Genomic DNA, 22,132 nt, shown 5'->3' with positions numbered 1-22,132 from the left:
GCCGCACGCAGGCGATGGCAATGGGCACCCCGCGGCACGCAGGCGGTGAACGGGCACCCCGCGGCACGGAAGGACCCCGCGAAGGGAGGCAGCGCCCGTGAGGGGAGCCGGGCCGGGGGCTGTGCGGCGGGAGCAGGGCCCTCGCTCCCCGGCGGACGGGCGCGGGGTGGAGCCGGCAGCGCCGGGAATCGCCCGCCGGGGGCCCCCCCAGACCCAAAGCGCCGTGTGTGCCCGGTGCGTCCCCCAGCTTCCTCTTGTTGAGGACAGGGTGGGAGGCCACTGGAGCCAATCCTGAGGGGAGAAGAGGGTAAAGGCATTTGTGGGGCACAGAGAAAGGCAGAGGGAGGGTTCTGGGTGTCAGCCGAGGGCAGACGTAGAGCTGTGGGCTGCACCAAACGGCACCTGTAGAGCTGCAAGCCACACCAGAGGGCAAACAGAGCGGCCTGGAAAGCACAAAAGGAGAAATGGAGGCCCTTGGGAGGCACCAAAATACCCTTTTGCAGCTGCTCGATTCTCCCGAAAGGCCCACGCCAGTCCTTAGGGCACATGGAAAGGCAAAGACACCTTTCTACCCATGGCACTGCTCGCACAGAGGCACAGAGACTGGGGCTGCTTGCTTGTCTTGCCACCTCAAACTTCAAACGTAGCTTAGGGGGAATGAGGGGGGGTCCCTGCCAGGCTCCCTCCAGCAGCCCTGCTCCGAAAATACGAACGTCTGCAGGTAGCTGGCAGGCAGAAAGGGCTATCCTGGAAAGCTGTTGCTCAGCCTCATCTGCCCATGGCACTGCTCGCACAGAGGCACAGAGACTGGGGCTGCTTGCTTGTCTTGCCACCTCAAACTTCACACGCAGCCTGGGAACGGAGAGGGTCGCTGCCAAGCTCCTTTCGCAGCCCTCCTCCGAAAATGAGAAAGTCTGCTGGTAGCTGGCAGCCAGAAGGGGCTAGCCTGGAAAGCTGTTGCTCAGCCTCATCTGCCCATGGCACTGCTCGCACAGAGGCACAGAGACTGGGGCTGCTTGCTTGTCTTGCCACCTCAAACTTCACACGTATCCTAGGAACGGGGAGGGTCCCTGCCAGGCTCCTTTCGCCAGAAGGAGCGAAGTGAGGGAATGGACGGGGGGTGCAGCAGGACTGCTTAATCATGTGCACAGCAAAGATTTTGAAGGAAAAGGTGTCTTTCCATGCCCTTCTGTCTTGAGAAACGCTCCCAGATCCTCTTCCATTAGAACACAGAACACTACAGCCACACCAGACGTGCCTGAAACGTTTCTTTAAGCCTTGTATTTGCCGATATGTTCCCGGGCTATGATCATCCTTTGAATCTGAGCAGTTCCTTCATAAATCTGAAAAGAAGAATTACAATAATGTTAGCTGATTTTTGTTTTGTGTTGTTTTTAATATTTTAACAGATCTTTCTACACGTGTAAACCTTCATAGCACTACCCCTGTGTGGGTTAGGGCGTGCCAAAAGACAGAGAAAACTGAACAAAATTCCAGTGTGTCTGGAGTAACTACAGCGGGCTGAATGCAATAAATCCCACACGAGATCCCAAGTGACCGTCTTGTTCTCTCCGATGCGCTCAGCAAAACTCAGTAAGGTTCTCATGGAATTAACAGAGGTAGTGAGTAAAGAAGGATGGGGGAAATGTCTTCTCTGGGGAAGAAAATACGTAACTTAGGCTTCACAAAGCGGGTTTGGAAACGGTGGGTGGAGGGGAGGAGGTGACCTGCGCTGGAAGTGCTGCATTTCCTTTGACTAGCCTTTCAAGGCCATAGCAAACGGTCCCTTTCATCCATTTATTCCCACTACTCTTTCTGAACTAATACTGTCTTCAACACACTATTTCCTCCTTTTTTTCTTGAGCATGTATTTTTACATTTTCCTCCAGAAACAGAGCTCAGGGGCTGAAGTCTTTCAGCTCCCAGCTCTGCCAAAGCGAATCTTTGGCAGATTGCTCAGAGGTATGGAATTTCACTTTGTCTGTAGTCATAAAACGGGGATAATCCTCCCAAGAACCTTAGGCAGCTTCGCAGAAATAAAGACGCTGTAACCTGTGGTCACATTAGGGTGGAGCCTGACAGCAAAAAAGCCCAATCATGACAAATTCAGTTACTCATTCATTTCCCCAGTTGCAGGAGTGTGATTAATACGAAGAACCTTTAGATTCCAAACCAGCAGTTTTCTGTCCTGAGGTAGAGAAAAATTCTCAGCTAGTGAGAATAGTTGTGAAGTCAGCAATAAACGAAATTTCAACTACCTAGAATCTTCAGAATGACACCTGTTACAGCGCTGCGGGTCACGGCCCACATGCATTTCTTGTTGTCCTCTGTTTCGGTGTGTTTTTTTCTAGTCATTATTAATGTCAGGAAGATGTGAAAAGATAAAAGATTCCTGGTTTTCCTGAACATAATTCAATCAATCTTTCCAAATAAAGAACTGTAGCATAGTATATGCTACGAGAAGAATTATGATGGGGAATAATTTCTTGGTAATAACGCTGAAGAAAAAGATCTGGGGATTATGAGCCACTATGGGCTAAATATGAGTAAATATGGGAACATTTTGTTGGGGGTTTTGTTCTGGGCTTTTTTTTTTTTTTTTTTAAAGGCTAATCACTGCAGGCTGCGCCACACTTCTGTTAATGAACACACACAAGATAACTAACACGTGACACTCAGTGCTGGTGATATCTCAGGTGAAGTAAAGCCCAGCTTACGACACCAAAGTTTCAGGCAGAAGGTTCAGAGCACAGCAAGAAGTGATGCAGAGCCTGGGAAGCAGAAAGGAAAAAAAAACACCCCTAAACCAACCCCCACCGTGACTGATGAGGAATGAGGCAGAAGCTGTTGGAGTGTTCTCCTCTAGACTCAACGAGGAGGGAGGCAAGCGGCACACTCGGTGCAGCCACCGCGCGTCGCTTGTTCTGTGCGCCCGCTTTGGGTATGACAAGGCACAGGATGCGATTTCCAGCGACCGTTCTCTGCACCAGGTATGGGGCTGAGAGGAAGACGCAGCTGTTCCTCTTGGGCAGGTTAAGCTGTTGATCTCATGCACACAGAGTTTTGTAGGCAAGAATTTGCCTGATTTGCATGCCCTTTTTTTAAATGGAAGGATTATTGCTCTCAGCCTCAAAACTTCTATGTGTGTGCACGTCACCATTTCAAATAAGTAGCCACTAGTGTATTTTATATAAAATGTATGCATGACTATACAGATTGCATCCTCTCTTTTACTCACCTGGTAGATTTTAGCATCTCTCATGAGTTTTTCCACAGGATATTCAGTATTAAATCCATTTCCTCCAAAAATCTGCACTGCGTCCGTAGCTACTTGGTTCGCAACATCACCGGCGAAGGCCTTTGCGATGGAAGCGTAGTAGGTGTTCCTGCGGCCAGCGTCGACTTCCCACGCAGCCCTCTGGTAAGCCATCCTGGCCAGCTCCACTTTCATGGCCATTTCAGCAAGCATGAAAGACACTGCTTGGTGCTGTGGTTGAGGAAACAAACCATGTTAACGTTGCCTGCCTAAAACCCTCTGACATCCAAGCAGAATAAAGTCTTCTTAATATCTTAATTTGCAAGCTCAGCGCGCTCAGGAAATCATACTTGAGTTCTCCAGAATTTGGATCAGGCTCTCAAAATCATGGAATCATGGAATAGAATCATGGAATAGTAAGGGTTGGAAGGGACCTTAAAGATCATCTGGGTCCAACCCCCTGCCATCAGCAGGGACCCCTCCCACCAGCCCAGGGTGCTCAGAGCTCCATCCAACCTGGCCCTGAGCCCTGCCAGGGAGGGGGCAGCCACAGCTTCTCTGGGCAGCCTGGGCCAGTGCTTCACCACCCTCAGAGGGAAGAATTTCTTTCCTGTGTCTACTCTAAATCTGCCCTCTTTTAGTTTAGAGCCGTTCCCCCTTGTCCTATCACTGCACCCCCTTGTGAAAAGCTCCTCTCCATCCTTCCTGTCGGCCCCTCCAGGCACTGGCAGCTGCTCTAAGGTCACCCCGGAGCCTTCTCTCCTCCAGGCTGAGCAGCCCCAGTTCCCTCAGCCTGTCCTCGGAGGAGAGGTGCTCCAGCCCTCCAGTTATCACTTCACGTTTTGATTCCCCTTTCCATCCCTCGGTGTAGCACACCGGTTCACCTCAAGCCCCGTTCCTGAACCGTTTGGGCCACCCAGACTTTTAAGTTTTTAATTCTAAAATCCACTTAGTCACAGGGATTAAGTATTGATTGATGAAGTTGTGCTTTCCTTTTTATGAGATCTGTATTTAGTCGGATGTTTATGGATATTTCTTTAAGCCAGGAAAGCAGTGTGATTGGCAATGTGTTCCGTTAGTATTAATACTGTGAGTCTTGTGTCCCTGCCTCAGGGAGATTTCCTCCTTCCCTGAAAATCCCTGCTCATGAGCATTGAAGAGCTTCAGTGTGTCCTGACAGTTTCAGGGTTTTGGGTGGAGTTTTCTTTGTGATTTTGCTATTATCATCAATAAATTACTGAAGAATCCCAGGAGTTACTGCATAACTAGATTTACTCAGATAGCGCTGACCTATATACTTGAAAAGCCAAGCAGTGGCAGAGATACCATAAATCTCACGTCCTGAATGTAAAGGAACAACGCTGAAAATTCACTCGTAGTACATCAGGTATGAAAACGCAGCTTTTGGATATACTTATTTTTATATATTTAACTTACTTCAACAATTGGTTTCCCAAAGGTTTTTCTTTCCAAGGCATATTTGGTAGCTTCATCGAGCGCTCTTTTTGCTAACCCAACAGCACCAGCTGCTACCTGAATTAAACACAGCACAGCATGAAAATCGGAAAATATAAAGGGAATTTCTAAGTAACTTCTTTCTGATACTTACGGGTGGTCTGGTCTTATCAAAAGCTCCCATTGCGATTTTAAAGCCAGCTCCTTCACCTAGTAATACATTTTCTTTCGGAACTCTGACATCTTCAAAGACAATACCTCTTGTGTCGGAGCAGCGCTGGCCCATGTTCATTTCCTGTACAGGGAAGTTGACAGAGGTGCAACTCAATGGGATTCTGCCAAGGTGCAACACATTTTCATTCTTCAGTTTACTCAAAGCATCAGGTAATTTTTTTTTCCCCCAAACACTTTGGCTTTGTCTAAAAATCATCACGTACACAACAAACACTAGCTTTGCATTTACAGATCGCCATGCCCGTAGTTTGTCCAAGCAGTTTCCTGTCTCTGTTTGTGAAATCGATTCTGCAGCCGTAATCATTCGTTTGTCTTTCTTTCCCCAAAGAGAACTAGCCCAGGGTGTCCAGTGTGAACGGCGGATTGTTGCGTTACCGCTTTAGAAGCGAATGAAAACTCATGGCTTGTCAAAGCAGAGGTACGCTCCTCACCTTTCTTCCGACTTGGATTCCAGGGCTATTCGCTTCCACAATGAATCCAGTAAAGGCTTTGCCTGCGGGAGCTTTTGGGTCTGGATCGGTACGCGCTAGCAGAAAATACCTGGTGTAAAACAGAGACGAGGGCAGTCCGTTTCTCCTCGCAATTAACGATCAGGTACTTTTTTAGCTAACACATGGGATGCTTTTATGTGTCTTTCTACCATATAATAGATCTGCCACTCAGTTAACAACCCTTTGGCCCTGCCAAAAATAAACGGAGAGGCAGCGAGAGAGAGGAAGTGTCAGTGCGTCTCTTACTGCCAAAGTCCAGATTTACTACAGTCACCTCAGGTCAGCACGCAAAGGTCCTTCACCTTTTCCATGTATTTTAAGTCTTAACATTCCCATCGGCTTCACGCACAGTACAACAGAAACCACTTCACAGCACGCACGTAAAAATCAGGAATCACAGTACTGCGTGCAGAACCTTCAAGTTATCAGCTGATTTCGAAGATCTCAGTTTTGTTCTGCTAAGTATAAGCTATAAAGGAGTTTTTTTCCGTTAGAAATCAAACAGTGCTAAATCACACTGATGGTGCTCAGTAACATCAAAGAGAGCTGGTTGGTTGGCAAGCTCTTTCCAGTGGTGCCCTGCGACAGGACAAGGGGCAACGGGCACAAACTGAGGCACAGGAAGTTCTGTCTGAACACGAGGAAGAACTTCTTCCCTCTGAGGGTGCCGGAGCCCTGGCCCAGGCTGCCCAGGGAGGCTGTGGAGTCTCCTTCTCTGGAGATATTCCAGACCCGCCTGGACAAGGTCCTCTACAACCTGCTGTTGGTGACCCTGCTTCGGCAGGAGGGTTGGACTAGATGACCCACAGAGGTCCCTTCCAACCCCTACCATTCTGTGATTCTGTGATTCTGTGGTAGATTCTCCTTGAGGGGTCTGCCTTGAACAGAGAAATAAATAACAAGAAAATGCAGCTTTAGACATAAATGTGTCAAGTTTTTCCTCTTGAATTCAAAAGAATCTGTGTGGTGGGGATGAGCATGCTCTTGTGTGAGACGTGATGAAGGAGGTCTGTGTTGTAAAGCACCTCCACAGACGCCACAGCAAAACCTGGATCCGTTGGCACTGGGCAAATGTCTTCCCTTAGCAAAATAAAAGGTCACACCACAATGCTGGCATTTTTCTGTCTTCACTGGAAGTGAGAGACGTTTCCAGCAGAATCAGAAGCAACTGATCTGGGCCACCACAGCCACAGAGCAAGGTCCCTTGTAACAGGAGCCTCTTGAGCACTGGGCCAGTTAACTCTGACTGGTGCTGCCCTTCCCGGAAGAGACAGCGGAACTGGTTTTGTTTGACAGCAGCAAAAATTGAGAGGCCTTCTTGAGCGGAGTTGTCCCGTCATCGCTCAGTGTCCATGTGAGACGCTGCACGGCCCTGCCTCACACGGCCCTGCCTCACACCTTGCCCTGACGAACTGGTCACAGGTCCAAGGGCAGCGAGATGCACCATGACGAAGGCTCAGCTTTGTGCCAGACCTTCAGAGAACCGCTGGTGTCTAACTGGGGGGCGTGGGGGGCACCTCAGGTCGGAACAGAGTAACAGAATGGGACGCCAGTCAAAAGCCAACACACCAGTTTGCTTTCCCACCGTTTGTGATCCACATCTTCTGACCATTGATGACATATTCGTCTCCTTTCTTCTCAGCCTTGGTTTTTATACCGGCCACGTCAGAGCCTGCGCCAGGCTCGGTTACGCAGTAAGCCTAGAAGAAAAGAAAATGCCAAATATTGAGGAATAAAACTCTGGTTTTAAGCAACCAGAAATTATTGCAGAATCACGTGCACCAAACTGATCTGTAAAAGTCTTAAATGGACTGTGTGGAAAACCCCAAAATACTACAGCGAAAAACCCCAACAGCTGTCTGAGCAAGAGTCCAAGCACATAGGGTTAGTTCTCCTTATAAATCCATAATAATAATTGGAATGATCTTCTAATGATAACCAGAACCATTCTGTAACTTTTAATAAGTCACCCCCCTCCCTTATGCTTCACAAACTCTGACACGAAAGCTGACGATCTTTGAAATCTGAAAGTAAGAGCACAGAGTAAAATTTTATGGGAACCGTGCTCTTCATTTCATGAGGCTTAGTTTCTCCCATTTTAACGCACTGCACATAAATCTTTACATCTTTCTATGTGACAAGTTCTGCTTAAATATCACCTGACATCCCTAAGTGCAGTTTAATGCCCATCTGATTGCGTCTGTGCTCCTACAAACCTTGCATTTTCCTTACACCCCTGCAGCTTCCCTTGAGAGTGAATTCAAAGGCGTTAATTTCCTGGAAGCGACTTCGGATGCTTTTCCAGGCAGTATCTTCTGTTTGCTTCCTGCTTACATCTAATTCAGTACTCCCTGGCTTTCAGTAAACGCCCACGGTTTGTTTAAAAACCAACACAGGCTAAGTTGTGAGTAGATATCAGTGTTTTAAACAGCCCAAAAAACCCAATGAATGTAATTTCGGAACATTCTACAGTGTTCCCAAGTCCTACTTACACACATAAGTGGTTCCTCTATCATTCTTCCCAAGTATTTCTTCTGCTGCTGCTCATTTCCCGCAATGATTACTGGCATTTCCTGAAAGAAAATTAAATATTTAGAGCGTTAAGCCACCTTTCTAAAGGGCACGGACTCCAGCTGAAAGGAGGCAGGAAGGGACAGCGCTTACCCCTAGGGAGTTCCCCTCAATGGCAGTCTGAACCCCCGTGCATCCGTACGCTAACTCTTCCGTTATGAGGCAGGACTCAAAAGTGCCGAGGCCCAGACCACCTACAGTTCAAATATTTCACTGACTAAAACGAGGCTGAAGTGGAACACATCAGTGAGCGACAAAAATTAATTATCGGAAACACATTCCCCCTCATGCATCTGATTGTGCCCTGTGTTCGATCAGACGTTCCCACGCAAGCCTTCTAAAGAAAAGTTTTTGCAGATTAGTAACAGATGACTTAAAAATCACATTTCTCCGTTCCAGGGTGACGGGCTTGACGTGGGACAACTGCGAGAATGCACTGCCAAAGCCTTTCAACTACCTCACATCTGAGAATCTTCTGAAGAGTTCTTAGGAAGCAGAGGAAGGGCGACACGGGCTCCTGAGCTACCACAGCACTCAGGAATACAAAAACCAAGCATCGGTCAGAAAACCAACCCGGTAATCTGCTCCCGACAGCAGCCAACACTTTGGCAAGTGGATAAAAACGCAGTAACGATACAGCTATACGTCCTCAGAATATTTTCCTCAGCCTTCAGGTGACTTCCTCAGCCACAAGTTTCCTTGGTCTCTCTGTCAGCCAGCCCCCGACAAGAGATTTCTTCTGGGGATTTGCCCACTCTCTTTTTGCCCCCACGTACAATTTGAGCACCGGTATCATCCAGGGGTAACGAGCCGCACAAATTAACTCTGCACTTAGTGTGGAGCCACCTCCTTTCACTTGCTCTGGCCCTGCTGCCTTCGGGTCGCACCGAAGGGACGGTGAGCTAGCGGTCCCTTCTCAGACGCCCCACCACGCTGACGGCTGCAGTGTTTCTCACTCAGCAGCTGTTCTGTACCTTTTACCATCTTTGTCACCTTTTTAGGAATCTCCTCCCTTCCCACGACACCCTTTCCAGGTGGCAGGATCAGGCTGCTTAAAGAACTGCAGAGGCAAGCGCAGTTTGGATTCAGGCAGCAGCAGAATTATGCCTTCTGCTTTTTTCATCATTCTCTTCTTAATTTCTGACCTGAAGTTTATGGCTTTGACCACTTGTGGGCATTTTGCTGACATCTTCACAACACTTTATATTCTAACCCCCCAAATCTTGTTTTTTTTTCCAGAGGCACTAACTTGCTCAGACGACACCATTTGCTCTGGGAAGCTTGGATTGCTTCTTTCCTTTCCTGGGTGCATCATTTTTCCTGTTCTGATTTTCGTCTGCCATTTTAACAGTCGCCCAGTTTCACAGCCTTCCCCTGCAGCTCTTCACACCTTTTCGACACGGAGTAACTCGGTATTCCCAGCAAACTCTGTGACCTCCCTGGGGACACCCTCTCCCCGGTTCTTCAGCCCAAGCGCCAGCCAGTCTGTGCTGCTGATTTTTCCGCTATGAAACCAGCTGATTGTTCACATTCATTTCCAAAGTTTGAGCATTTTATACCACCCAGGTGTTCACAGGCTTATCAGCTCCTGCAGCAAACTCCATTTATTTTTTGTGCCCTGACTTCCTTTTAGGAAAACCCCACGGCGTGCCGGAGGCGTGTCTGCTCCACTGTACTTCATCGTGTTCTTAATTTACGCGGTGCATCAGGCTGACTGGGGTGCATTTTCCCCGCTCTCCCTTGCAGACCTTGTAAAGGAATGGCGTCCAGTTTGTCCCTTCTAAGTTTTAATTTAATGCTCTTTCAGCCTCGAGTTTCCCTAGAATTTGTGGCTGCTCCTCACAATTACTCCTTTTGTCTCTTTCTTCCTTATTAATTAAATTTTTGATAAAAGGTCCACCCTCCGCTGACTCTTCAAAAATACAGGCTCTGCTATGGACATTTCCCCAGCTTCGTTTTCAGGTAATATAAACGCAAAAGGAAAATCTGAAATGTAACGTTTCTTTCCAAGGTCAGTCACACACCAATGCGCTGCCGTACCGCACGGCACCTAAACTGGAACACCGTCCTTCCGGACTAAACTCGGAAATTGCTCCGGCCTGCGTCAGAAACGAGATCAAAACGCAACCTTCTGACCCCTCCGCCCCACCAGCGGCCGCGCCGCGCCAGGGGACCGTCGGGCAGCTGTCGCCACGGTAGAAAACCTGGTCACAAATTAGGAAATCGTGATCTGCCCAGTTTGTGGCCAGACGACGTCCGCCCCCGGCACCAGCTGCAGGCGCCAGCCTGCCTGCTGAGGAAGTTTAGAGCGTCGAGTGGGCGACTGTTCGTTTTATACGGAACATATAAATCTCCTCAAAGGCCTTTTCTTTGTTTTATTTTACAGATGAAAAAGAACGGTTACTTACCGCAGCTCTCCGGTATGTGCGAATTCATAAGACCAAGCTCCCAAGCTCGTTTTATGAGCGGCAGAGGATACTGGAACAGACAGGCAGAATCACTTCCGGATTCGTCACCGTTAACATTATAAATTTGACACAGATTAAGATAAAAATCGACTTTTCCCCCCCTACTCTATGGTAATTTACCTCTCCAGTTTTGTCGTACTGTGCAGCAACAGGAATAACTTCTTCCACAGCAAATTTCCGAGCAGTGGCTTGAAACTCTTTCTGTTCATCAGTCAGTTCTAGCAAAAAAACAACGTAAAAAAAACCACCTCGCAAATTCCGTACTCTTTTTCATTCTGCCAGTTGTCAGGTGACGAGAAAAGAAGAACCAAGCGTGAGTTCCTCCCAGGACAACCCAGACCACGTGGACCCGCCTCCCCATGCCTCTCCAGCAACCAAGCGGCTCGACCTCCTCCTTCGCTCCAGAGAAAACCCGCGCTGATCTCTGACCGACTCATCCGCACGCCAGCGGCGACGCAGCGGGGAGCGCTGCGTAACGGAGGAGGAGACAGAGGCAGAGCGGCGTTCCTCATCTGGTGGTTCTGGCTACTCGCTCCAAACGTCTGGCTGCTAAATCTGCTCTTACCTACGTACCAGGCCTAAACGGGGGGGAATTTCTTTACAACCGCATTCCGCTAAGACTACAGACAGTTATTTTAACATTGTAAAAGCCAACTTGAGATCATTCTTCAAAGCTGAGGGAACTCTGGCAATGAAAAAGCTGAAGACAGACATCAGTTCGAAAAACAATAAAACCCCATAAACATCACAAACGTGCCCGGCTTTCCTCAGCTGGAGAGGAAAGTGATTTTGGTTTTCAAATGGTTTTTTAAAAGAGGACAGAAATCTACTCAGAAGAAACCCCTTGTAAATTCCCACCGAACCGCAGCGCGGCTGGCTTTCCTCCTAACTCTGATTTGTCCATAACGCCGTATTCCTCCCCAAACCTGCCGTACTTACCAAAGCTGAAGCCAGCCCCGGGCCTGCTGGCGTGTGCGCTGGGAGCGGGTTTGCTGGAGCGCGGCCTCCACCCGCGCCCTGCCACGGCTCGCAGCATCTGCTGAGGAAGCAAGCAGATGGGTGTGAGATCTCCGCCGCTCCCGCGCGCCGCAGCGGGGAGAGCACAAGGCAGGACCAGGGGGAGACGAGGCGTTTCCACAGAAAACGGAAAACGTCTGCGAAGGTAAAGGGTGACGAAGCGCAGGCCGGCCGCTGCTGGGCACGGGACCGCCGATGAGGGCATCGTAGTTCGGGACCGTGCTTGCCAGCAGGCACTGCGTTGCGCCTGGACCGCTCGCCACCGCCAGCCGCTGCGGCACGGTGCGTCACAGGATGGTCGGGGTTGGAAGGGACCTCTGGGGGTCACCCAGCCCAACCCCCTGCCCAAGCAGGGTCACCCACAGCAGGCTGCACAGCACCACGTCCAGGTGGGGCTGGAATATCTCCAGAGAAGGAGACTCCACAGCCTCCCTGGGCAGCCTGGGCCAGGGCTTCGGCACCCTCAGAGGGAAGAAGTTCTTCCTCACGTTCAGACGGAACTTCCTCTGCTCCAGTTTGTGCCTGTTGTCCCTTGTCCTGTCGCTGGGCACCACTGGAAAGAGCTTGGCCCCGTCCTCCTGACCCCCACCCTGCAGATACTTAGAGGCATTTCTAAGGTCCCCTCGCAGCCTTCTCTTCTCCAGGCTGAACAAGCCCAGCTCCCTCAGCCTCTCCTCGCAGGAGAGATGCTCCTGTCCCCTCCTCATCCTCGTAGCCCTGCGCTGGACTCTCTCCAGTAGCTCCTCATCTTTCTTGAACTGGGGAGCCCAGAACTGGACACAGCGCTGCAGATGGGGCCTCCCCAGGGCACAGCAGAGGGGGAGGAGAACCTCCCTCGCCCTGCTGCCCACACTCCTCCTCATGCACCCCAGGATCCCATTGGCCTTCGGGGCACCCAGGGCACACTGCTGGCTCATGGTCACCCTGTCGTCTCCCAGCACTCCCAGTCCCTCTCCGCAGAGCTGCTCTCCAGCAGGGCCGCCCCAGCCTGTCCTGGTGCCTGGGGTTGTTCCTCCCCAGGTGCAGGACCCTGCCCTTGCCCTGGTTGAACCTCATCAGGTTCCTCTCTGCCCAACTCTCCAGCCTGGCCAGGTCGCTGCCTTCCCCCAGCCCCACCTGCCCGGCTGAGCGTTCTCCCCTCGCTGCGGCCGCTGTCGCGCGGTAAAACCAACAGGATCAAACAGCTCCGAGAAACCGCTGCAAAGAGCTGGATCCCCCCAAAACATTTCACACCTTATTTTATCCGGAAGCGGGCAAGAAGCAGATGGGGCTGAGAAAAAGCCAGGTAATTGTCATAATTTTTGCCACCAGAAAGCTGGGCCTGAAGCAGCCAAAGTCCAGAGCTCGGTGGCAATGCCCGATGTGGAGGCAGCTGCCGAGGTCGTGCCAGAGAACTCGCGCGGCGTCCGCACCCGAGCGGTGCGCAACGTCGTTCCTGTGGGTTACGGCCGGGAACCCGCCGCTCCCGACACCTGGGGGTGCGGCCGACCCCCGCCCACTCAGCTGGCCGCCCCGCTGCCCAGCTCGGTGGGCTGGGCGCCGAGGCACCCGCAGCCATGCTCACGCCCAGTGCCTGCCGCGTCCCAACGCCACCAGAGCCACCGAGGCCACCCGAAGCCACCACAGCCAGCAGAACCACCGGGGCCAGCCGAGTCACGAGGGCCAGCAGAGCCACCAGGGCCAGCAGAACCACCCGGGCCAGCAGAGCCAGCAGAACCACCAAGACCAGCAGAGCCACCAGGGCCACCAGAACCACCAGGGCCAGCAGAACCACCAGGGCCAGCAGAACCACCAAGACCAGCAGAGCCGCCAGGGCCACCAGAACCACCAGGGCCACCAGAACCACCAGGGCCACCAGAACCACCAGGGCCAGCAGAGCCGCCAAGGGCAGTGCGATGCTGGCGAGGCCCCAGGGCCGTGGCCGCCCGCCCCGCCGCCCTTCACCCTTCACCCACTTGGGAGCACAGGGCAGAGGGGGGGGGGGGGGGGCCGCCCCGTGTCCCGCTCCTCGGCGGGAGGACCCCGGCGCCTCGGCCCGCGGCTGCTCCCGCCGCCCCCCGCCCCATGGCCTCCTGCCCGGCCCGGCCCCCCCCCGCTCACCCGGCAGGCTCCGAAGGCCGACATCTTGCCCAGGCGACCCGCGGCAGCTGCCGGCGCTGTCCGGCTGGGGCGGCGGTGGGGCCGTGGGGTGCGGGGCCTGGCCTCGCTCTGGGCTGTGACCAAGGCTGAGGGCGGAACGGGGCCGGGCGCTATGTCACAAACACACGGGGCGGGGTGGGGGAAGGGACCTCTGTGGGTCACCCAGCCCAACCCCCTGCCCAAGCAGGGTCACCCACAGCAGGCTGCACAGCACCGCGTCTAGGCGGGGCTGGAATATCTCCAGAGAAGGAGACTCCACAGTCTCCCTGGGCAGCCTGGGCCAGGGCTCCGTCACCCTCAGAGGGAAGAAGTTCTTCCTCGGGTTCAGCTGGAGCTTCCTCTGCTCCAGTTTGTGCCCGTTGCCCCTTGTCCTGTCGCTGGGCACCACTGGAAAGAGTCTGGCCCCGTCCTCCTGACCCCCACCCTGCAGATATTTAGAGGCATTTCTAAGGTCCCCTCTCAGCCTTCTCTTCTCCAGGCTGAACAAGCCCAGCTCCCTCAGCCTCTCCTCGTGGGAGAGATGCTCCTGTCCCCTCCTCATCCTCGTAGCCCTGCGCTGGACTCTCTCCAGTAGCTCCTCATCTTTCTTGAACTGGGGAGCCTAGCACTGGACACAGCACTGCAGATGGGGCCTCACAAGGGCAGAGCAGAGGGAGAGGAGAACCTCCCTCGCCCTGCTGCGCACACTCCTCTTGATGCACCCCAGGATCCCATTGGCCTTCTTGGCACCCAGGGCACACTGCTGGCTCATGGTCACCCTGTCGTCCCCCAGCACTCCCAGTCCCTCTCCACAGAGCTGCTCTCCAGCAGGTCTGCCCCAAGCCTGTCCTGGTGCCTGGGGTTGTTCCTCCCCAGGTGCAGGACCCTGCCCTTGCCCTTGTTGAACCTCATCAGGTTCCTCTCTGCCCAACTCTCCAACCAGTCCAGGTCACGCTGAATGGCAGCACAGCCTGCCGGTGTGTCCACCACTCCTCCGAATTTGGTGTCATCAGCAAACTTGCTGAGGGTACATTCTAACTCTTCATCCAGGTCGTTGATGAAGAAGTTAAACAAGGCTGGGCCCAGTACTGACCCCTGGGGCACACCACTCATTACCAGCCTCCAAACAGACTCTGCGCCGCTGATGCCAACCCTCTGAGCTCTGCCACTCAGCCGGTTCTCAACCCACCCCACCAACCACTTGAGCGATGTTCTGCTGTGATAGCTGTGAGCCTTGGAATGCACGTTGACAAATCACCAAACCAAACCTCAGAGTATCGACATCCTGCTGAGCAAACGAGCACGAATCCTTCCTGCTTCGTGCTGGACCAGCATGACCAAATGAGAAAAGAAACTGATCCACAACACGGAGGAAAACTACGACCTTCATTCTCACGACCCCCAGAGGGACCAGGATGACCCCCTCGCAACAGTACGTGCAGCTGCAAAAAAAATATACCAGGATGTGCCACATAGAGCCCGGAACCACTAAACTATAAAGAGAGACTCTGCTGGGGGGTGGGGTGCGGACCGTTGGCGGAGCAGGAGGCTCCCCGGCCGCCCAGCGCTGTTTTGCCTGCTTCATCGCTTGCTTAAATAAATTCTATTGCTAATAAGGTCACAACTGATTAATTAACAATTGGCTGCTCAATTTGAATTCGTCACGGGAGGCGAGCTTCTATAACAGGTATAAATGTTTTGCAATTTATTTTTTTGAATATTACAAACTGTGTTCTAGCGTTTGCTGCTGAGCCGGTGTTTCAGCGAGGGCAAGGGCCGGAACATCACGCAGGGGCTGATGCAGCGCAGGTCACTGAAGCTGCTGCCGCGAAAGAACATCGCAAAATTCCATAAAAATATTGCCAGGTATGTTTTCAGCTTGTTTCATTCCTGACTATCGCAATCGTTACTTCATTTCAAATTTTCAGTCTTTTTTTCTTTTTCTTTTAATTCTAAAGCCGTATCTGCTCAAAGGCTCAGGGCTTTTAATTTGGCTGCTGTATGTAACACATCAAATACTTTTTTTTGTGCAACTGGGTTACATCTCTACAGCTGCCGAACGGGAGCTGTGAAGAAACAGGCGGGGCAGACGCTGTACACGCTGTATCATCTCATTGCATCTTTTTTAACCTGTCTCTTAAAACCTCGTCTGAGCTCTGCGTAACCTCCCGCTCACGGCCGTGCGCGTGCCGCAGGGACGAGTGCCAGCTCTGGCGACACCTCCCTGCCCCTCGCTGGAATCCGGCGCCGGCAACGGGAGCCAGACCCAGGGCGTGGGTGCCCCGGGCTGGTGGGGGGAGTGGGAGTGGGGTCCCAGTGCTGCTGCTGGGGCCGGTGGGCTCCCCGTGCAGCTGTGGGAGCAACTGGGGGTCTTTAGCTTCCAGCCACTGCGGCAGGGACGGTCTGGGTCCCCAAAACCAGCTGCTGGGGGGGACTGGCGTGAGTGAGGGGCTCTGTGCCTGGGGCAAGGGGGCGAGGGTCCGTGTCCCCCCGAGGCAGCGGGGCGGGGGGTGCGGGGGGACTCACCGGGGAATCGGTACCCGGGCTGGGGTACCGGTCGGGCAGGGTCTGTGCCGGCAGCAGCCGCGTCCCCCGCCCTGGGCAGAGACCGCGGCTCCCGGGGGTCCCGGGCCGGCTCTGCTGGAGGCAGTGGCAGCTCCCGACAGCCCGCGGCGTCCCGCTCTGCAGAGCTATAAATTATCTGTCTGCATTGCTGTCATGGCTGCCACAAAGACACGATTTCGTTGCCTGTGGCAGGATACAGGGCAGCAGCACCTTCTGTTCGCTGCCCTGCTGTGCGCTGAGCGGGCGTAACGGGGGAGCACACAGCTGAGATCAGGCCGTGCCAACATCTGCCTTTCTTTGCAGAGCATTCGGAAACCTCGAGGTGCCCTAAAAGTTCGTATAAATAACAAAACAACTCTAAATATCCTATTATTTATGGAAAGTTTTTGATTTTTGCCTGACAGCTCCTTCCAACACCGACATGTCAACAAGAATCTGTATGGCTTTGTTGCCCCCCACCCTCTGTTCCCTCTCTGAGAGCAGAAACGGGTGCAGGGAGGGAGGGTTCGCACAACCCCCCAGCTCTGCCCGGGTGCACGGGCACCAGCGCAGCTCCTGCCGGGCAGGGCCGTCTCCTCCGCAGCACCGGCCCCGCTCCCTCCCCGGCCGCCATGCTGGATGAGACCCCTACGGGATCGTCCCTGGGCATCAGCGGGGAGCGGGACGGCGCGGGCAGAGCCGCAGCACACAGCCCTCGGCACCAGCTCCGTCCCGCTGGCAGGGCCAGGTGCCATCGAGGTGGCGGGGACGGCTGCGGGCCGTGACACTGGGTCTGAGAGCAGCCCCGGCTCGGGGATGGCCGCCATTCCTGCTCTCCACACACTCCTTTCTTCGCCCTGCCTGAACATCACCCCCGGTCACTGGTCTGAGTTGCACAGACTGGTCCCAGCCCCCCGCAGACCACCTCTCCTGTAGCTGACCCCCCGGGGAGGCACTGCTGGAGGAGTTTGGCTGTCGCTGCCACCGAGCGCAAGCGCGAGGAGGGGCCCGAGGACGGGCACGTCCGCCCAAGCGTGGTCACTGGCTCGCCGGCTCTGAGAATGGGCTCGAAGTCGCTTCTCCGCAGGGACAGTGAACGCAGGACGGCAGCTGCTCCGACAGACAACTCCTCGGCTGTTCTGGAGGCAGAACGAGACTTGCTGGCGGGGACGGCGCTGGCACCCACACGCACAGAGCAGGAGAGATAAGCAGCCCGTGCCCCCCCCACTGTCGCACCCCAGGAGATCCCGCTCAGCGTGGTCCAGCTGCGGCTCCGCAGCCCCTCTGCCAGGCAGGGGCTGGGCTGGGACAGACCCAGACCACCAGCAGCACAACCGGCCCGGGCTGAGCCCCCGGCCTTCGGCTGTCGGGTTGGCGGGCACTCCGAGCCCAGGAGCCCCTCCTTTCCGTCCCCTGTCCCCCCCAGCTGCTGCACCTCGCACTTGGGGACTCTGCAAACGTAACAAAAAGCTTGTTACTGTGCGCGTGATCAAGCGTCAGACCTGGCTGCCCAGAGAGGCTGCAGCTTCTCAGTCCCTGCGGGTACTCAAGACCCGATGGGACACGACCGAGGCAAGCTGCTCCCGCCGACCCAGCTCGAGCAGGCGGTTGGGTCCTTCCCAGCCCAGCTATTCTGCCGTTCTCTGCTTCCACAAATCCTCGCCCCAGCGCCGTCTGGGACGCCCGCCTCGTCCACGTGGTTACAGGCACAAACTGCTGTGCATTCATGGCGAAGTCCCCTCGCGTCAGAACCGATCCGTGATCCCGTCACTACACACGCACAGGAACAGCCAGGCGGGAGGAGGAAGGACCTGGACGGGTATTTTCAGGGATTTCCTGGGAGGCCAAGGGAGTTCAAAGCAGAGGGCGTCTCTGCAGCTCAGGGAGCTCCTGCTTTGCCACTGCGATGTTGTTGTTGCTCGTGGACTGAAAACCAGACCCGGAAAGATTTCATGGCTGGCGTCCCTAGGGATCGTCTGGCACCAGGAGAGTCCAGAGGCTGGCACCGGCTACGGGAGGGGAGGAAAACCTCACAACCTGAGGAGATCCCCGAGCCAGGCCCCCTTTGCAAAACCAGAAGCAGTTCTCCGGCATAAAAGCAAGACAAACAAAAGAGACAGAAGCAAGCTCCTCTGAAGCTGTCAAATCAGAACTATCAAAATCTTCATCCATGGGCCCTGGGAACAGGAAAAACACCCGCCCTGACATACAGAGCTCCCAGAAACTTCAAGCAGGAGGGCCTACACTCCTCTGTCTGCACCCTCAGCGCCGTTCTTCTACATCCCTGCCCTAAGTCCCTCTGCCCGCCTCGCGCCCTAACGGGGATCCGGACAGGACCCCTTCGAGCTGCCGTTGCGCCTGAGCAGAACTCAGTCCCCAGCAGCATCTCCCGCCCTCGTCACGACAGTCAGCCACGACTGCAGCCACGTCCCGACCAGAGACGCTGGTAACCCCTTTCTGGCATTAAAGGGAATATCCATAAATGCTACAAACATCCCCTCAGCCCTGCCTCACTTCTAGTGTTCAGCCTGTATCTGTGAGAGCACCATGAGGTCAGGGACCTCGCCCTGCTCCAGAAATGTGCAATTTATTCTACCTTGGCTTTTTCTCTTTCAGACAGCCAGCTTCTGCTGCGTCCTTTCATTAATCCAGATCTGATCAACCTTTGGAGAGAAGCAGAGAAGAAGAACTCTTAAATCCGCCTGGCACTGACCACTGCCTGACACCCCAGCACACTGCACGACCGGGCACCAGCAGCACCTATGCTTCACCCCCTCCCACTCCCAAGCGCCTGCCAGACCTCCCCTCGCTGTCCTCCCCACTCCCCAGCTGCTGCTCTCCCTGCCCGGGAGCTGGCACGGGGCGGGGAGCGGGGAGGTTAATGGGCTGAGCTGGTCTGAGGATTTCTGCTCCCCTGAGGACCCTTCATCGAGGCCATTCCTCTCTGTCCAAAGCACGCAAGCCCCAGCCAGCTCACCCTTCGCCCAGGTCACTGACACTCAGCCGGGCTTCAGGCAGTGGAAACCAGCAGGGCGCCCGTCTTTGCTGATTCTTCAGCCAAAGCAGCGCAGCGCAAGACCTCGTGGACTTGGGAAAAGTCCATCAGCAGCCCCACGAACGACTCTGGTCTGACAGAGCCCGCCCTTCCTTCAGAAGAAGGACCTTGGTACCAGAACCCTTCTTCCGCTGAGAGGAGGCACGACCCACCCATGCGCGCAGCGCGAAGATCTCCCGGTGTCGGAGAGGTGGAGTCTGCTCCATTCTGGCTGGGGACAGGACAACCACTGAAGTCCAACCTCAGGTCTTCCACCACCAAACAGCAATGTCGTTCAACCTCTCAACAGCCTTAAGAAAGAGGTAAATCTTGGAGCGGCAATTCTAGAAACGGGATACGACCCTCCAGGCAAGATGCTAACATGGCCAGGAGTTGACTGGACGTGGCTGGACCAAAGCAATGGCACAGTTAGAGCTACCAGCGAACTTCTTCAGGCGTTGAGTGAGAATCCACCCGCTCTGCCCCACAAGGCTCACCTGGAAGCCACCCCAGGGGTGTAGGACCCAGGGAAAGGGAAGAAGGTGCCTGGAGGGACACACTTTTACGCTCCCCTCTTGCTCTGCGGGTGGGCAGGCAGGGAGCATGGGATGTGCAGGGACCCACGGCAGCCTCTCCCCGTCCCCGCCGGCAGCAGCTGCCCAGCCCCAGCCCAGACCTCACCAAGGGCTGCCCCGAGGAGCCCCGGGTCCCTCACCCCATGATCTCCAGCGGGCAGGTGGGTTGCTTCAGCCCCTCGCACAGCAGCTGAAGTCCGGGGTCTCCAATGTCACCATCACCCAGGTCCAGCTCCTGCAGACTGGGGCTGAGCGCAGCAGCCAGGTCCCCGCAGCCAGCGCTGGTCAGCTGGAATATCGCAGCCTGCAGGGGAGACACACCAAAGGGACCATCAAAACATGACTCAAGGCCCTCACTGTCACCAGGACAGACGTCACCACCCAGCAGGCTCTCAATGGGCCGATGCCAGCATGCCACAGCCAGAAACCCTGCCCACACTCATGGGATCCAGTGCTTGGCCACGAGCTCGGTGCTGGAGCCACCGCTTGCTCCAAGCTCATCCCTCGGCGTCCTCCGGGCCCGTTTCTCCCCAGAAGGCAACAAAAGGCTCTTCTCAGCAGAGCAGAATGGAAGGACGTTGAGGTGCTGGAGCGTGTCCAGAGCAAGGCCATGAGGCTGGAGAAGGGTCTAGAACACACGTCTTATGAGGAGCGGCTGAGGGAGCTGGGGTTGTTCCGTCTGCAGAAAAGGAGGCTGAGGGGGATTTATCGCTCTCTACCGCTGCCTGAACACAGGCTGTAGTGAGCTGGGGGTCGGTCTCTTCTCCCCAGTGACAGGCAATAGGAGGAGAGGCAATGGCCTCAAGTCGCACCAGGGGACGTTTAGATTGGACATTAGGAAAAACGTCTTCACTGAAGAGTGGTCGAGCAGCGGAACCGGCTGCCCAGGGCAGTGGTGGAGTCACCATCCCTGGAGGGGTTCAAAAAACGTGTGGACGTGGCACTTCAGGACATGGTTGAGCAGGCATGGTGGGGTTGGGTTGACGGTTGGACTTGATGACCTTCGAGGTCTTTTCCAACCTTAAAGATTCTGTGATTCTATGAACAGTTTTCTCACCCGAGTGTCTTCAACTTGCTCCTCGGATTCCCTACAGCTTGACGGAGCAGGGACAGAGGTGATGGCTGTGACTGCTCTGCCTGGGCTGGCTGCCTGGAAGAGGGACCGAGGAGATGCTCTGCATGAGAGGTGGCACGCCGGATCCGTCACTAGTTGACAGACATCAGGACAGCACGTCAAGGAGCATCACCCGCCCGGGATGGTGTGCACTCCCACTTCGTTGCAGGTCATCTGAAAACCAGACGTGGCTCACGCCCTGCAGCGCTGGCTCAGACGTTCAAGGCATCGAGGGTCCTCACCAACGCGGCGTGCGGCGCGCAGCGACCGTTCACCCGACTTCTGCACAGCTTCTGGCACAACACGTGGCTCTCACCGAGGCCCGACGCGTGCTGGTGTTGTACTGAGGAATAAGAAGGGGAATCAAAATGTGACATGATCATCGAAACAGCTGGGCTATTGCTGCTGTAGGTAATTTTGTAAAGCCCTACCCTTACTATAATTAAGTTTCGTAATCTTGTAAGTTCAAAATTCACCACAGAAACTAAGAAACAGGATTGTGAAGAACGTGTTACTGTCTCATGGAAGGATGAAGCTGTCCAAAGCAGAACCCCAGAGCGACGAATCGTAAGCGTAGCTAACGAGCTGTGAAAAGCTGCAGGGAATGCCAAAAGGAACAGGGACCTCGGGGAAAGCCAACTGCGGCACGGGGAGATCGCGGCCACCGACTCACGGACCACCTGCCCCAGTTCGACCCCGCACTCCAAGGATGAAGAAACTCAGCACGCCTACTAATTTACACGCTGCGCAAAGAGACTCAAACCACTCGGTTAACAGAATCACAGGGCACGTGTGTTAGGAAGAGGACTATGGCAATGCGAAGAGCATCAATGGCTGTCGGCTTGTGAACGAGGGCTGCTGCCTCGGGACAGACACCCGTATCTGCGCAGACACGCAGCCAAACCCCTCTGCTCGGAGCGCACATTGGCGTCCTGCACACCGGGCAAACCAACCCCAAGTTTGGGACACCACCGGGAGCAGCACCGCTAGGTCCAAGTGCGAGCAGCACGCTCACAGGGCACGCTGGGCACGCACTGGGGTGCAGCAGCACGCCCATCATTGGCTGGGTAACTCTTGCCCTCTCGGACACGCAGCCAGAGAATCTGCAAGATTCTGGAGAACACAGAATCACAGAAGAGTAGGGGTTGGAAGGGACCTCTGTGGGTCATCTAGTCCAACCCTCCTGCCGAAGCAGGGTCACCTACAGCAGGCTGTAGAGGACCTTGTCCAGGCGGGGCTGGAATATCTCCAGAGA

At 54.5% G+C, this 22,132-nt stretch overlaps 2 protein-coding genes and 1 long non-coding RNA gene across 5 annotated transcripts; 1 reads left to right on the top strand and 2 right to left on the bottom strand.

Moving 5' to 3' along the window:
- The first annotated feature begins 69 nt into the window (after positions 1 to 69).
- Positions 70 to 3,245, top strand: LOC142365344 (uncharacterized). The gene is made up of 3 exons (XR_012766430.1): positions 70 to 234; positions 1,410 to 1,593; positions 2,609 to 3,245. It is a non-coding gene; the product is annotated as an uncharacterized LOC142365344 (long non-coding RNA).
- On the bottom strand, positions 1,256 to 19,479 carry LOC142365342 (medium-chain specific acyl-CoA dehydrogenase, mitochondrial-like). Of its 3 annotated transcripts, none has more exons than XM_075446076.1 (12): positions 19,362 to 19,479; positions 11,415 to 11,514; positions 10,596 to 10,693; positions 10,416 to 10,485; positions 8,101 to 8,201; positions 7,929 to 8,009; positions 7,006 to 7,136; positions 5,377 to 5,485; positions 4,866 to 5,006; positions 4,694 to 4,789; positions 3,239 to 3,487; positions 1,256 to 1,343 (listed from the first exon to the last, which is right to left on the bottom strand). In XM_075446076.1, the coding sequence occupies exons 1-12, from the start codon at positions 19,413 to 19,415 to the stop codon at positions 1,272 to 1,274; spliced, it is 1,302 nt and encodes a 433-aa protein (XP_075302191.1). In that variant the 5' UTR covers positions 19,416 to 19,479; the 3' UTR covers positions 1,256 to 1,271. The 3 variants fall into 3 exon arrangements, with proteins under 3 accessions (XP_075302191.1, XP_075302193.1, XP_075302192.1); XM_075446078.1 differs by lacking the exon at positions 19,362 to 19,479 and adding an exon at positions 13,593 to 13,798 and having other exon boundaries at positions 11,415 to 11,511; XM_075446077.1 differs by lacking the exon at positions 19,362 to 19,479 and adding an exon at positions 13,593 to 13,689.
- LOC142365353 (uncharacterized) lies at positions 15,860 to 18,540 on the bottom strand. The gene is made up of 5 exons (XM_075446089.1): positions 18,399 to 18,540; positions 18,264 to 18,331; positions 18,054 to 18,163; positions 17,723 to 17,965; positions 15,860 to 17,605 (listed from the first exon to the last, which is right to left on the bottom strand). The coding sequence occupies exons 1-5, from the start codon at positions 18,538 to 18,540 to the stop codon at positions 17,023 to 17,025; spliced, it is 1,146 nt and encodes a 381-aa protein (XP_075302204.1). The 3' UTR covers positions 15,860 to 17,022.
- Positions 19,480 to 22,132: the final 2,653 nt, after the last annotated feature.

Source organism: Opisthocomus hoazin, chromosome 36 (assembly GCF_030867145.1).
Source record: "Opisthocomus hoazin isolate bOpiHoa1 chromosome 36, bOpiHoa1.hap1, whole genome shotgun sequence".
Classification (NCBI taxonomy): Eukaryota; Metazoa; Chordata; class Aves; order Opisthocomiformes; family Opisthocomidae; genus Opisthocomus; species Opisthocomus hoazin.
The sequence above is the reverse complement of the archived record's forward strand: the minus strand, read 5'-3'. Positions and strand labels throughout refer to the sequence as shown.